This window comes from Phoxinus phoxinus (assembly GCF_949152265.1).
Source record: "Phoxinus phoxinus genome assembly, chromosome: 12".
Classification (NCBI taxonomy): domain Eukaryota; kingdom Metazoa; phylum Chordata; class Actinopteri; order Cypriniformes; family Leuciscidae; genus Phoxinus; species Phoxinus phoxinus.
In genome coordinates this window covers 30,909,891-30,924,638 of record NC_136887.1, presented here as the reverse complement: position 1 = coordinate 30,924,638, position 14,748 = coordinate 30,909,891, and the positions used below count along the sequence as shown (strand labels likewise).

At 40.5% G+C, this 14,748-nt stretch overlaps 2 protein-coding genes across 3 annotated transcripts in view; one reads left to right on the top strand and one right to left on the bottom strand.

Annotated features, from left to right (window-relative positions):
* nrg2b (neuregulin 2b) overlaps positions 1-11,105 on the bottom strand; it is a 73,100-nt gene extending 61,995 nt beyond the window's left edge. The window contains exons 1-2 of one of the 2 annotated variants that reach the window (XM_079631355.1): positions 10,968-11,105; positions 7,113-7,730 (exon numbers count right to left, since the gene is read on the bottom strand). In XM_079631355.1, coding sequence (XP_079487481.1) covers positions 7,113-7,524 — 412 coding nt within the window. In that variant the 5' untranslated portion in view covers positions 7,525-7,730; positions 10,968-11,105. Of the gene's footprint in view, positions 1-7,112; positions 8,439-10,967 lie in introns of those variants that run through there. The other variant, XM_079631356.1, reaches the window with a different exon arrangement.
* On the top strand, positions 11,013-14,261 carry purab (purine-rich element binding protein Ab). Its single transcript, XM_079631358.1, has one exon. The coding sequence runs from the start codon at positions 11,146-11,148 to the stop codon at positions 11,983-11,985; it is 840 nt and encodes a 279-aa protein (XP_079487484.1). The 5' UTR covers positions 11,013-11,145; the 3' UTR covers positions 11,986-14,261.
* The last annotated feature ends 487 nt before the right edge of the window (positions 14,262-14,748 follow it).

Sequence of the window (14,748 nt, the reverse complement as noted above, 5' to 3'; positions counted from 1 at the left end):
ACGTTTGAGCTTCAGCGAGAGGTTCGTTGTTCTCGCGCATCAAGCAGGTTCGGTTGAGCTTCCGTTTATGTTCACCGATAGAAGCCACAATTTAAAAGCCTAAATTCAATCTGTTTATCATATAAAGCAATCAAATCTCTTCAGAAAATTTGGACTAAACCGCCCAATTCATATGGATTAGTTTTATGATCTCTTTATGAACTTTTTCAAGCGTCAGGTAGTTGTGTAGCTGTCTATGGAGGGACAGAAAGCGCTCAGATTTCATCAAGAATATCTTCATTTGTGTTCTGAAGATGAACGAAAGTCTTACGGATTTGGAAAGACACGAGGGTGAGTAATTAATAACAGAATTTTTATTTTTGGGTGAACTATCCCTTTAAAGCAAAAGGGTGATGTACAAAATACTAAGATTTTTTTTTCTCCCCTAAATGTGATTTTTAAAATTTTCAATTGAAATTTCTAATTTAAAGGTAGGCCTACTGTATTTTTTTACAGTACTAAAGCATAAAAATACCATTATATTTATATGTTTGCCATAATACCATAACATTATATGTTTGCAGAGATTTAGGAAACATACTAAGTTCACATACTTCTTTCTCCGAAAATAATGCTACAGCCAGTTATTCTTCTTTGAAATGTGTTGGAATGTCTGATTTTGTTTTGGTCTGTGTGATCCCGCCCACTGCCAATTTACCCAACAGTACTTCGACACCCCGGGTTGCCAGTTTGCGGAAAACACAGCGTATTGCAGCCATGGAGGTCAGCAAGTGAACTTGAGTCAGAGATCGCAGTTTCTACACGAAAGCCTCAGCATCCATCTAAAAAACTAGAGGCATATTAAAAAACAGATACATCAGCTTACAGTGGAGATCGTCACTTTCCATTGTCAATTGCGCTCGTTCATGTTGTGTTTTCTCAATCTGGCAACCTGCGTGAGTGTCGAGTCTGAGGAAGAGGAGGCGGGGGAAACAACTCTCTCTCTGCAGTACCCATTTCAACCACTAGCTCAATATTACATACTGCACCTTTAAAACATTTTCATTGCAAATTGTATGCAAATCAACACTAAAAGTTGCATTCTGTTGTTAAAGCAAAAGAGTGATGTAATGAATCACAGTGTGTAATTATGAATTACTTATGAAATCACATTTCTGTCGTGACAACTCTCTGAGTGTTTGGCTTGGTAATGGATATGACAATGTTGATATGTTTGGTCTTGGCGGAATAGATCTGCTACGCTGCTGTGGGACTTGCTACTGCCAATACACACACGACACGCTGCTGTGAGCAAGTAAGACATGCGGCTGCTGTACAATATAGCGTACATGAATTACCCGTAGCAGATCTATACAGGTGGAGCTGGGGAAGGTGGAGGGTTTCTGAAAGCACGCTGCAATTCTACAGCAAATACTGACCAAGTATTTGAAGGTTGAGCAGCGAGCTCATTGGCTACTGATACAGCAGGAACCAATCAGATGTTAATGTGATTGCAAGCAGATTGAGTTAACGACCTATCAGACGGCGCCATCTAGAGTTTCATGACAGAACTTTGTATTCATTTTTCTCTCAAATTCTCATGTTGATATAATTTGCGATGAAAAAGTGTCATTTTAAATGAGATATGCTACATAAAAGCATTTCTGCATATTTATGGATGTCATTGTACCACGTGACCCAAACACAAAGTTTAACATCATGCTGATATAATGTCCTTTCTCGATCCAGTACGGAAAAAAAAAATGGCGTCACTGATTGCGTAGTCGCGAGTTAGCGCCCGTGCTTCACCAAACTGAAGCCACTAGACTACCGAGGAGGTTTGTGAGTGTGCGTCAAGGGACTGAAGATAAACTAAGTGCTGTTCAATAATTCAGTGACTGGGTAAACTTCAACTGTCCTTCTGCAGCTTAAAGGACATTCACTGTCTTTATAAGCTCCTTATGAAGCTCTATTGATCCACTAATACAGCTTCATACACTATATACACGTCAGATTAAAAAGCACCATCTTCCTCTATACGGGCTGGTCTCCCCCGGTGGGAGATTTGCCAGCATTACCATAATCTGACCAGGAGGTGGGGCTGTTTCTGTGACGCTGCCTCTGATGTTCTGCATGTCTTCATGGCTCCAGGGCTTGTGTAGGAATGTTTTAAGAGACTGCAGTGAGGGAAAAGCAATAACGTTGCGAGTCTAAACGAGCCGCTGTTTGCGATGTAATTTTAAAACAACGGCCAATCAATACGTTCATTAATTTTTCCCATTTCGTATCTGAGCGCCTTTGATACAGGCTGCTTTTTATCTGGCGTGAACAGGCCAGCTCAACTGCTCTCGGCTTTCTGTTCTCTGTGCGTTTGAAAAAGCACATGGCGAAGTTACTGTGAAATATAAATCAGAGGCAAATGAGAGAAAAAGGAACACGGTCAGCTAAAACTCTGCACTCTAGACTGCAACCTGCATAATTCATACAAGCTCCAGATATCTTGCTCGCTCGTTCTCTCATCGCCACTGACACACAGATACACACACACTCTTTCTCAATCCTGTTCCTCTCTTGCAAGCACATTCAAACTACCACAGACTGTGTCTCTCTCACTGTCTGCTGCAGAGTTCAAGGTATGGCCACTTTCATCAGTCACATTCAGTTCAGTCACATGGGACTAGATGTTCACTCATACCCGGTCTGTCTGTCTCTGTAGTCTCTCTGTTTCTACATCTGCCACGTCTGTCAGTCTCAGAGCCGGATCGTGTTTCTGCGCACACCGGTCTCCATGGATCAAGACTGCTCTCATTTCATTTCATTTCGAACAAACAGCAAACAGTCAATCTGACACTTTTACACTGATTATTTTATAAGCGCCCCAATTATTCTATTGTAAAGGTTCCTAGTTTTATTTAGGAGTTTCCTATATTAGGTTTACATGCATCCAAGGTCAAAAAACACTTTAATTTCCCCATCTGCAGCAGCACCTCTCTTCTCACAGCGTCTGGAACGGTTCGGTCAAGGTCTCTATAAACCTTTCCTTTCCGAGAGCATCCTCTGCTCTGATTGGTCAGATGGCCCAGTCTGTTGTGATTGGCCTACCTATATACAGCGCAAATCGGAAACCAAAAGCACGTTACCATATCTGAATTTCAGCTACACAGAGTGATACGAACAGTGACAATGGCGTTGGTTTTACTGTATCAATTCGAGCTAATCGAGCATCAGTGTTTTCTCAACATGTCACGAACCAAACTCTTCCAGTCCACACGCCACAGCTACATCTACAGTGTTTGAGGGTCTATGTAGACATTCACAGACAGCCAATGAAGACCATAGGCTGGAATTAGGCAAATTCGTTACAAAACTATGTAGGGTTCGTGCAGAACGCAAGACTGTAATTACTGATGACTCTTTTCAGGCCGTTCAGAATCGGTTCTTTCTTTAGGGAGACAATAACTTCATTTATCATGCACTTTGGTCTTTGAAATTTCGCAGGCCTTTTACAATCACAAACAGCTATATTACATCCTACATGAAAGGTAATATCCGAAAAAGCATAATCAGTCTCTCTGATGCTTTAAGTGGGTAAATCCTCTCGAAGTCATCTACCTCACATACAGTATTTCTGTAGTTTTGCTCCCTGACACTTCTGTCCTCTCTCGCTTCCCCCAAACTTTGTAGAGTAAACACAAGCCATCTTCCATTCATTCACAAGTCAACTCATTCATATCGGCACAGTGACACATAAAGTGAGGCAATTTCAACAGCAAATAATTTATATTTATATACACGTGAAACTGGAAAAATTTGAATATTGTGCATTCATTTATTTCAGTAATTCAACTTGAAAGGTGAAACTAATATATTATAGACTCATTACATGCAAAGTGAGATATTTCAAGCCTTTATTTGTTATAATTTGGATGAGTATATGGGTTACAGCTTATGAAAACCCCAAATTCAAAATTAGAATATTGTGAAAAGATTTTCATAAGCTGTAAGCCATAATCATCAAAATTATAACTAATAAAGGCTTGAAATATCTCACTTTGCATGTAATGAGTCTATAATATATTAGTTTAACCTTTCAAGTTGAATTACTGAAATAAATGAACTTTTGAATGACATTATATTTTTTCCATTTCACCTGTATGTTATTATCATTCTGAAAATAAATAAGATCTATAACAAATAATTTCGAAAAATATTGTATATTTAGGTATGATAATATCAACAAACTATAAGAACCATGGTGATTTATGTGTATTTATTTTTAAGCTGATACTCCGAAAACCTGCTTAAATTTGAATATAAAACCAATATTTTTATATTTGCATATGCATTATATGTATATTTGACATTTTTATGCAATCTACATTGATTGTACCCAGCATTGGGTAGTTATGTAATGAATTACTAATAAAGTCTTCAACAGTGTAATTGGATACTGTACTAATCTCCCTAAAAATATTCATTACTTATTACTTTCTAAATCCCATATCAACATTGAATCAACCAGTTGAACAATACAACATAAAACGACATAATTCTTTAAAATAAATAATATAAAATGGCATAGATTATTCTTGATCCGAACAATCTAAAAGGTTTCATTAAAAACATACATTTTATCATTAGATGTTAAATCCACAATTGTTTTATATAGAATTGTTCAATACAGTATTTAATGGAATTGCATCAGAAGTAGGCCTAACTGTAGTGTAATCTATACTTACTTTTTTGTAATTCAATTACAGTAATTCATTACTTAGGAATGCGTTACACCCAACACTGATTGTACCACAGATGAACAAACAAATAAATCCCAAACCATCTAATCCAATGCAGCACAAACAGCAATTGGACAATGTGAGTTAACATAAACTATCATGCCAATAGCGCAGCTATTATATCAAAATATTTATTCTTATCCATATATACAGACAGTAGCAAATACCTTACAGATTATCTTTAAGAGATTCTTGCCTGTTTCCTAAAACTCACCCAGGGCTGTCTGGAAAGAACAGGACAGGAAGGCACAGACATTCCTTGTAATATAATTTTAGGGTAATATTATTACTAATTTAATAATATGCCATTAGACTAAAAGAAAAGAAGACACACAGGAATTAAAGAGAGAGAGAGGACACTTAAGGCTCGGTCTCTAGACGATGGAGTTCTTCCAACAACAAAAAAGTCATAATTTGTGCATATACGTCAACTGGAGTGGAAATCACGATGAAAAAGTATAAACACAAGGCTAATATCTCAAACAAATCTACCAATGCAAAACACTTCATTTCAACCACACCTACTCTGAAGGTCGCCTGACAACCATATGAACTGATTTAATCTCTGCATTAAAACGCCACTATTATTTCAAAGTCACACTCTGTTCTTAAAGCACACTGAGTCGATGCTCATTTCTAATTCATAAAATGTAAATAGAAAGCATCAATAAATTAAGTCATGCTAAATAAAACATTCTCCAATATGTCAGATTATAATAGGGAAGAAGTGTGAAGCCAGAGCTTATCGGTATTTGAATGGGAATCCCTTTGCCTCTGCCACCTGATCCCGGAACCAACCACATCACATCCAGCAGATTTCCCATCACGTGCTCCGTGCTCCATGCCAACCAAGCGCTAACTGATATGCCACTGCCACCCGCATTATTTCACACACATTTCTGTCTGATGCTTCTCCCCATACATAAACTTACAACATCTCTGAGAAGGTTAGAAGCCCGCATGAATCACGGCACATCATGCTGCATTCTGTGAAATCACGTGTTTCAGAGGAACATGGCGACTCTTAGTCTGAAGATTCATGTACATTGCTTCATATTGATTGAACTCCGTAGCCTGAGAGTACAGAATAATTGGTAATTTAATGCATGTCAATCTGATGGTTGTGGCAAACCGCTTTAACATTTATTCCTTTAAACTAATATTTTGGACTTTATTATTTTATCACTATTATTTCCAAAAGTGACTCGATATATCACAAGAAAAACATGCAATTACAACTAACAAGACAATAAACTAGTAATTGGAACTAGTAAAAAAAAATCTTTCTTAAAGTTTTTTCTTGAAGTTTTTGCATGCAGTTTTTTATAGTGAATATTTTACACGGAATTAAGTAAACTCCACTTACTTAAATTAACTAAAATTAACAAAGAAGATAAGTAACTTTAACTTGGCCAGTAAAAGGTTGTTAGGTAGTAATTTCTACTTATATAATATACGGTAACATTCAATGGATCGTTTTTGAGTATGAATGTGTCATTTTGAGTAGAAAATGAACTCAAGATGGAATAAAATGGCAAGTTACTAATAAACCTTACAACAAAAGCAATAATAAATCAGTGTAAATACAGCTGGAAGAAAAATCAACCTTATTAATTATTCAAGCCCTAGTGCATGATGGGAACACCCATCATGAAAAGTTGAGTAGGTTTTACTTAATTTTATAACATTTATATTTATTTCTACAACCTTGAATTGAGTATAGAATGAGTAATAGAATTTACTCTTTTTAAAATACTTGCCTGAACTAACTTTTTCCATGTAGAAATTACGTTTTTTCTGTAGCCTAGTATTTACTACACCACATAATCATTTTTTTATCAATATACAACTAGAATAGGTATAGCAAGTGAAGTGAACACTAAACCACAGATCCTCTTAGAAAACAATATGAGTTACCAGAATGGAAGTTACTTACATGAAGCAAAAGCAAACTCTAATTGAATACTGGTCGAAATCACTTCTGTTTAGCATCTAATGAATGAGTGTAACTGAAAAAGGTATTAGTCACTAATTAGTTCTCATTGGTTTAAAGGAATAAGCGGCTTGCCACATATGTGGTCAATGCTCCTCTCTCGTGTGCTTGTGTGTGTGTGTGTGTGTGTGTGTGTGTGTGTGTGTGTGTGTGTGTACTGGTGGTGTACACCTAAATGTTTTTAACGGTGATTAGAACAATACTGCAGAGACGCCCAAACACAAGCGACCCATCTTCCCGTTCTCCTCTAGAGCAAAACGCATCATTGTGAATGTGCTGCTCTATCTGTTAACAATGAAGAGCCCCGTGCATCTGCCACCAGTCACAGTCACAGTGAATAAACTTACCGCAGTCTTCACACAATATGCTCTCCACATCTTTCTTGAGGGTCTTCTCGGCGCTGTCCAGAGGAGCAAACGACGCTTTGAATACTAAAGGCTCCTCCGTGGGGTCCATGAAAAAGATATATCTGTGGTGCTTCTCCACCGCCACGCAAGGAGCCTCGGAGCCGAATTCCCCGACGGTGACGAGCTGCTCGCGCTCCAGCCCCCCGCTGTTCACCGGCCACACGTCCAGCACCTTGACATTCACACTGTAGGGCTCCACGGAGACGTTCTCGGGCAGCGAGCTCACCTCGCCTTCGATCACCACGGCCGATCGGTAAGCCTGGTCCTGCAGCGAATCCAAACTCGGGGCGTAGCAGGCGAAGGAGACCCCGATGACGAGCATGGAGAAATGCACCGGATCAAGCCTCCTCATGCCGTCTGCTGTGGCTCAGGGGCGGCCGGCGGCGCTGCTGCAGTGCTCTCGGGGCAGAAGGTGCTGGGGGACTGAGTGCGAATGGGCTTGCGCAAGTGTCCATGCCATCTGCGTGTGCTGCTTTCCCCATGCACTTGGTGACGGGGAAACACCAGCCGCTGAGGAACCGTTATCAGCCCCGGTCACTGCTGGGCTGCTGCATTCTCCTTCAACGCACAATCCCCAAACTCAATAAGCATGCATGCATAAATGACGCTCCTTTGCAGCAAGACGCTCCTCTCGCACACACTCCCTCTTTCTCTCTTTTGCTCTCTCTCAATCTATGTATCTATCCAGCCAATGTCATCGTCGAGACGCCTCGCTCGTGCACACAAAAGCGGAGATGCGAGCGAAAAGGGTCCAGAAATGCGCTCCGCCGTGCAAAACGACGCGCAGCACGCGCTGCTGTACGGCTGGGCGATGCAACAAGCGCGCGCCCTCCGCTTTTACGTGAGCAGATCTCAGCCGTCTGCTGAAAGTTCTGGCGCAAATGCACTAATGGCACGGGAGCGAGCCGGCCGGCCAGCCGTAGAAATAAAATCCCTCGAAAGCAGCCTGCCGGCGTCGCGTCGTTGCGCGAAGTAAAATGGCAGAGAAAGATTTGTGTTTATACGCCGCGCGACATCAACTAATAGAGAAACGGCAGACGGGCCACCGCGGCAGACCGCTGACGCGATGACTAACGCTGCGAAAAGCAGCTGAAAATACAATCGATGCCTGGTGAAAAGTGCGTTTGCCGTGATTTTCTACTCAAGAACAATCCGCATTCAGGTCACATTCACCATTTTGCCCCAAAAAGAGATCCGCCACGCGCCAAGAAGACAGATACACAGCAAACCACCGAGCATCCTATCAGCCATATTTACCCCGGCAACAGGTCCTGCGGGTATTTGCCATGTATCGAGGGCTCTAGAATAATGAGAGGAGGGGACCGGTCATTGCGCCGTCGTGACAAGTCAGACTAAATGAACGGAATGATTCGCAACAGTCTAGAGGATTGTTTTGTGCACGTTTTTAGACTGGGTTTTAACTTGAACATTAGGGTTACATCATGCGTAAATGCGTCGCGAGAGAATGAATGTGCCATTGCCGTCTTGTCCTAAGGCTGCTGTAGGGCGACATCTGCAGTTACAGCGCGAGGTTGTAATGCAATAGAGAAACGCGCTGCGAACACCTGCCTCGCTTCAGACGCACCAATGTTCTTTTGACATTTGCTTTACTCGGGCAATGACTTGTAAGAATGTTCGAGATTATAAAAATGTACTTTAAAACACATGTAATCTTTGTGTTCATTTGGATTAAAAAAACATATGGGGTCTATGTAATTTTTATGACTCGAAAAATAAATGTATTCAAATTAAATGAAAAGGTATATCAATCAATTAAAATTTACTTTTATTATTAATATATATTTTTTTATATTTGTGAGCCATTAAAGGGTTAGATCATCCAGAAATGAAAATTACCCCATAATTTACTCACCCACCCTCAAGCCATCTCAGGTGTATATGATTTTCTTCTTTCAGCCGAACACAATCAGAGTTATATTAAATAATATCCTGGCTTTTCCAAGATTTATAATGGGAGTGAATGGTACCTTAGCCTTTGAAGCCCCAAAAAAGGTCATCTATCCATCATAAAAGTAATCCAGCTCCAGTGGGTTAATAAAGGCCTTGTAGCGAAGCGATGTGATACGTTTTTGTAAGAAAAATATCTGTATTTATAATTTATAATCTATAATCACTGGCTTCACTCCCATTATAAAGCTGGAAAGAGCCAAGATATAATTCAGATTGTGTTCGTCTGAAAGAAGAAAGTCATAAACTCCTAGGGTGGCTTGAGGGGGAGTGAATTAAAGGCTCATTTAAATTTTGGGGTGAACTATTCCTTTAAAATAAAGAACTACTTGAGCTGAACAAAATGAGCCTTTTCCACAAAAAAAGTCAAAATAACTGTCCAGAAATTGTAATATGTGGAAATAATAAAATGAAGTCAATAAAAAATAATAATACTATTAATAGGCTATTTGAACATTTTTGTCTGCCAAACTTGCAGAATGCATTATTTTTATGGGACAAGAAAACCTATAAAACATAGAGGACCATCATCATATAACCTTGTATTATCTGTTTGAAATCAATGCTATTTATAAAATCAAAGTGGAATAAACGATTTTCAAATGTATGCCACCGACATGAATACAAATATTACATTTAAGAAAACTCGTCATGTGTTTTCAACTAGATTTTTCTCTGTTATAACTTGTCTAAAGTAAAGGAAAGAAACATTTCTTCTCATTCTCTACACTTACTCTATAGGTGTCCTAGAAACATTAATGAGCAACAACCTGAAAACTCATTCACTCATTCATAATCATAAAGCCCACGTCGCTGTCCGTGGTGCTGAACCGCACATAGCCTATGATAATGATTACATATCATTATTATTTCTAAGTCCTGTCATTTTCCTTGTGATTATGCAATCTTAAATGTATTTGTTTTAAACTGTACTTTGAATGGTCACATTTTTATTATAATTAATTATGCATTGCCTAATAATGCAACAAAATATACAAAAAATGCATGATAGGCTATCTACCCACATGCTGATTATTACTTATGTATTACCCTATTATTTTGAGTCCCTCTGTCTTTATCTCTCTCACACACAAACTTATTAAACGAACACACACGAGAATATGAGAGATTATCTACATCTGGTGATAAACAAACAGAAAAAAAAACTTCCAAATGACTTAATGAAGAAGTTTATTGCTCTGTGCGCAATCTTAACGCTGATATGGCTTTTACTAACACATTCCTGATCTGAAGAATGCAGAAATGGAGCCCCTCAGATGGAGACTTCAATAGGTTTTGAGCTAAAAGATGCGAAACGTAAAAGCCTATTGTTTGAATGAAACTCAATGGAGAAGTTGATGCTTTTTTTCTGAAGAAACATCCTGACACTAAATAAACTGACAACCTGGACTCAGTCTCCAAGACTCCAACATTAGAGTCTGCTATTGTTTTAAAAGTTGTAGCCTATAAAAGAAGACCATTATATGAGAGCCAAGTAACGTATTTGAATGTATCCACAAATGTTTACCGAATGTTGTAAAACACTTTACGCCAATCACATACGACATGTCTAATATGTGATTGTCTTACAAGGTTTTGTTTTTGGTGACTCTTTAAAAATAGATAATTTTCACATTCGTGAGTAATATTTATTTTCAAGAAAGACCTTGATATATAGGCCTACTATTGAATTAAATAACTCTAAAACTGTAGAGTGTAATAATATAACAGCCAATAGTCCATTTCAGAATTTCACAAACAATCTTGGAAGACTTTTATGGTTGTTTTTCCCCCCCCTTGTTGCTAAATGTTGTGTTTGTTGTTTACCTGATCCAAGCTGACCGTTACGCTTCGTCCAACGCACGCGCAGGTTGTCGTCTCCTCCTTCAGCAAGCGTCTCTGGCAGCGGATCTCGCGAGAGTTCGGCGGTCGCTCAGCAGCAGTCGCGTTTGCAGCAGCAGGGCTGAGGGAACGAGAGAGAGAAGGTACGCGGGGAGGCTGCATCATGGCGGACAGAGACAGTGGAAGTGAGCACGGTGGATTCGCGACAGGCCCCGGCGCCGGCCCGATGCAACCGGGCGCCGCATCGCGGCTCCAGCACGACACGGAGGAGCTCGCCTCGAAGCGGGTGGACATTCAGAACAAACGCTTCTATCTGGACGTGAAGCAGAACGCCAAAGGCCGCTTTCTGAAGATTGCGGAGGTCGGGGCCGGAGGAAACAAGAGCCGCCTGACTCTTTCCATGTCCGTCGCCGTGGAGTTCCGCGACTACCTGGGAGACTTCATCGAGCACTACGCCCAGCTGGGCCCCAGCAACCCCGAGATTGTGCAGGACGAGCCCAGGAGGGCGCTTAAGAGCGAGTTCCTGGTGCGGGAGAATCGAAAGTACTACATGGATCTGAAGGAGAACCAGAGGGGGCGGTTTCTCCGGATCCGGCAGACCGTCAATCGCGGGCCCGGTCTGGGAACCTCGCAAGGCCAGACTATCGCTCTTCCGGCCCAGGGACTCATCGAGTTCCGCGACGCGCTGGCCAAACTCATCGACGACTTCGGCGTGGACGAGGACCCCGCGGAGCTGCCCGAGGGCACGTCGTTGACAGTAGACAACAAGCGCTTCTTCTTCGACGTAGGATCCAACAAGTACGGCGTCTTTATGCGGGTAAGCGAGGTGAAGCCCACCTACCGCAACTCCATCACCGTACCCTGCAAAGTGTGGTCCAAATTCGGTGCGACCTTCTGCAAGTACGCGGACGAGATGAAGAAGATCCAGGAGCGGAGCCGGGAGCGGAGGGCGCGCGAGATGCTACCGGAGGGCCTGCCAGGGGACGACGGGGACGAGGACTAATGCATATATATATATATATATATATATATATATATATATATATATATATATATATATATATATATATAATAATGCACAGAACGAATGACATGATAATCAGATGTTACTGTAATATGGGATCGCTCGACACACACACACAACCCTCACAGACTCGAACATTTGCATCTCTTCACTCATCGCCGGAAGTTACCCACTTATCCACCATTTAACAGTAAGACGCTGCTATCGACAATATGTATGAACCGTGTCCAGGATGGTGCAGGAGTGTGTGTATATCCCGCTTTACCCACGTGTGTGACACATCCAAGCTCTTAATGCACTGCGAAATCCTCTTGTTTTCCAGTACATTTTAAACATACATACATATATATATACATATACATACATATACATATATTTATATATATAATGTGTGTGTGTATATATATAGCCTATATATATATAATATGTTTTAAGTAAAACCCAGCCAGCAGTGTGCACAATTTTATTCAAACCATTCATGACACACAGCAAAGAATGTCAATACTGGAAACAAAAGAACACACCTAGTCAATGGTAAAATTACCCTTTCTTTAAAAATGTGTCCTGTATGATAGTTGACACGAGTGGGGTTGGTTGCTTTCTAAACACTTGAGAACTGACACCTGCCAATCGTGTTGTCAACTTGATAGATGCGTCTGTTTCATGTGTAAAACCTGATGACATGACGTGACAATGCTGCTGATATTCAGCGTGCACACTGGGGGTTTAAGCAGAGCTGCAAAGTGAGTGACGTAACTGTAACGTGTTGCTTATTACAGCATCTGACCCCACTCTAACCTGACTTGTACAGTTCTGCTTGTCAAGTAAATTTGGTTTAAGGCTGTATTTTACTGGAAAACAAGATGGATTTTTTTTTTTTTTTTTTGCAGTGTAACTATTTCCAATGGTGCAAATTGACAAAGAGGAAGAAATATATGAATTATTAGTGCTTACTTTTGACTTCCAGCACAAAAGCTATTCTTTAGGAACCATTTTGAACCAAAGGTTCAACATGCAAACGACCATCAGAAGTGAAGGTGCAAAGATTAGGGAGTGCTGTGTATATTTCTACACACACTCTGTTGGAATATTTAATTTACATAAATGGACGTCACCCCTTCTGGTTCGACTTAAAAGGTGCACTCAGTCATTTGTCCATCATTTAAAAGTTTTACGCTGATTGCATCATGGGGGCCACCATGATGAGATCACATGACCAACCAAATTATCTACATAAACTCAATCTTATAGGTCAATTTCATTTGAAGAATAGCCTAATATAAAACAAAATATGAATGAGTGCACCTTCAAATGCATATGAGGAAATCTAGTTGTTGTTTGCTCATTTGCCTTTTAACTCTATACACGAAGCAAATGAGATTTGTTTGTTTGCACGCGTCATGCAATGTGTTCTTCGGTAGCCACACAGCGAAGGCATTGCTAAAACGACCGGTTGACGTTTGTTCCTGTTAAAAACGAACCCTGTTGCACCATGCCCACTGACATTTGGGCAGACGGTTTCATTGAAGTGCTAACTTAGATATACAAACTATGATTTTGTGAATCAGATGTACTTAGATCCTTATGAAATTGCCCACGTTTTCTGTGGGAATTTTTCTTTGTTTTGTTTTTTGGGATGGGATGGGGTGGGATGGGATGGGGTGGGGGGGGGTGGGGGGTACTCAAACAGAAGTTGTCCACTAGTGTGACTTGCGATAATACCTGCGCGGAGCATCCTCTACAACGTCAAAAAAAAACAACTCTGGTGCCTTATATTCTCCACACGTTTACATGCTTTACGTGTCCGATCATTTTCTTTCTGGTCGCTGTTCGTCTTTCTTTGTCGTTCGGGGTCACAACGGCATTGTTGCTGTACCACTCGTGGTGCTTCTTCGATGACCCTTCGACAAGCCAATCAAAGAAAGAGGCTCGCTCTCGGCCCTCCACGTTGCCGGGAAAAGAACGATGATGTCATAATCAAACAGCGCTGACGTAAACATGGACGTGCTACGTTCACGTCGTCTCGTAATTACGTCAATTCTACAAGTCGTTTTCGTGGCAGCACTCAATGCCAAAATGCGGTTTTGTCGTTGATGGCAAAAGACGCAAACTGGATTTGTCAGAAATGCGTAGTAATTCCGACACGATGTGAATACAGCAGTAGTCACCTAAAGGCGGTGGGGGTCTGCTCCTTGTAAAAAAATTAATAAATAAATAACAGGTAAAAAAATAACAGGTAAAAAAAAAATCTAAAAAGCTGCGTTAAAAAACAAAACAAAAAAAACAGCGTAATAAGGTTGTAAAGATGTTTCTTGCTACAGCCCAGCGTTATGCTAATGTAGGCCTATATGAGTAGACTTACGGCCGAGGCAGTAGCCTGTATGATTTTTTTTGTATGGTGCTAATATCCCCGTTCGTGGGATTTTCTTCTGCCGGTCTTTCTTATCAGTTGCTGAATTAGTTTGTTGTCAACCTCGTCACGTCGCACCTTGAGATTTTACTTTTCTCATTAAAGTTACAGTGCTAACACTTAAGTATCGTGTGCAATATATTGTAGGCTGCGTGCTAATGGCGGTGTTGCGCAAACTTCAGTCCCCCCTGTAGGTTCAGCTCCCCCCCTTTGGACCCCCAAAGCAAAACTATTGACTAAAAGAAAAGACGGGTACTCTTTTCAATGCCTGATTAGAAATCCTTAAAATCACTTTATGATGTTGAGCTAACTATTCAAATATAACAGTTAAT

What these genes read in the sequence shown, in the direction of transcription:
- purab (XM_079631358.1), top strand. Translation starts at nt 11,146, where the DNA reads ATGGCGGACAGAGACAGTGGAAGTGAGCACGGTGGATTCGCGACAGGC.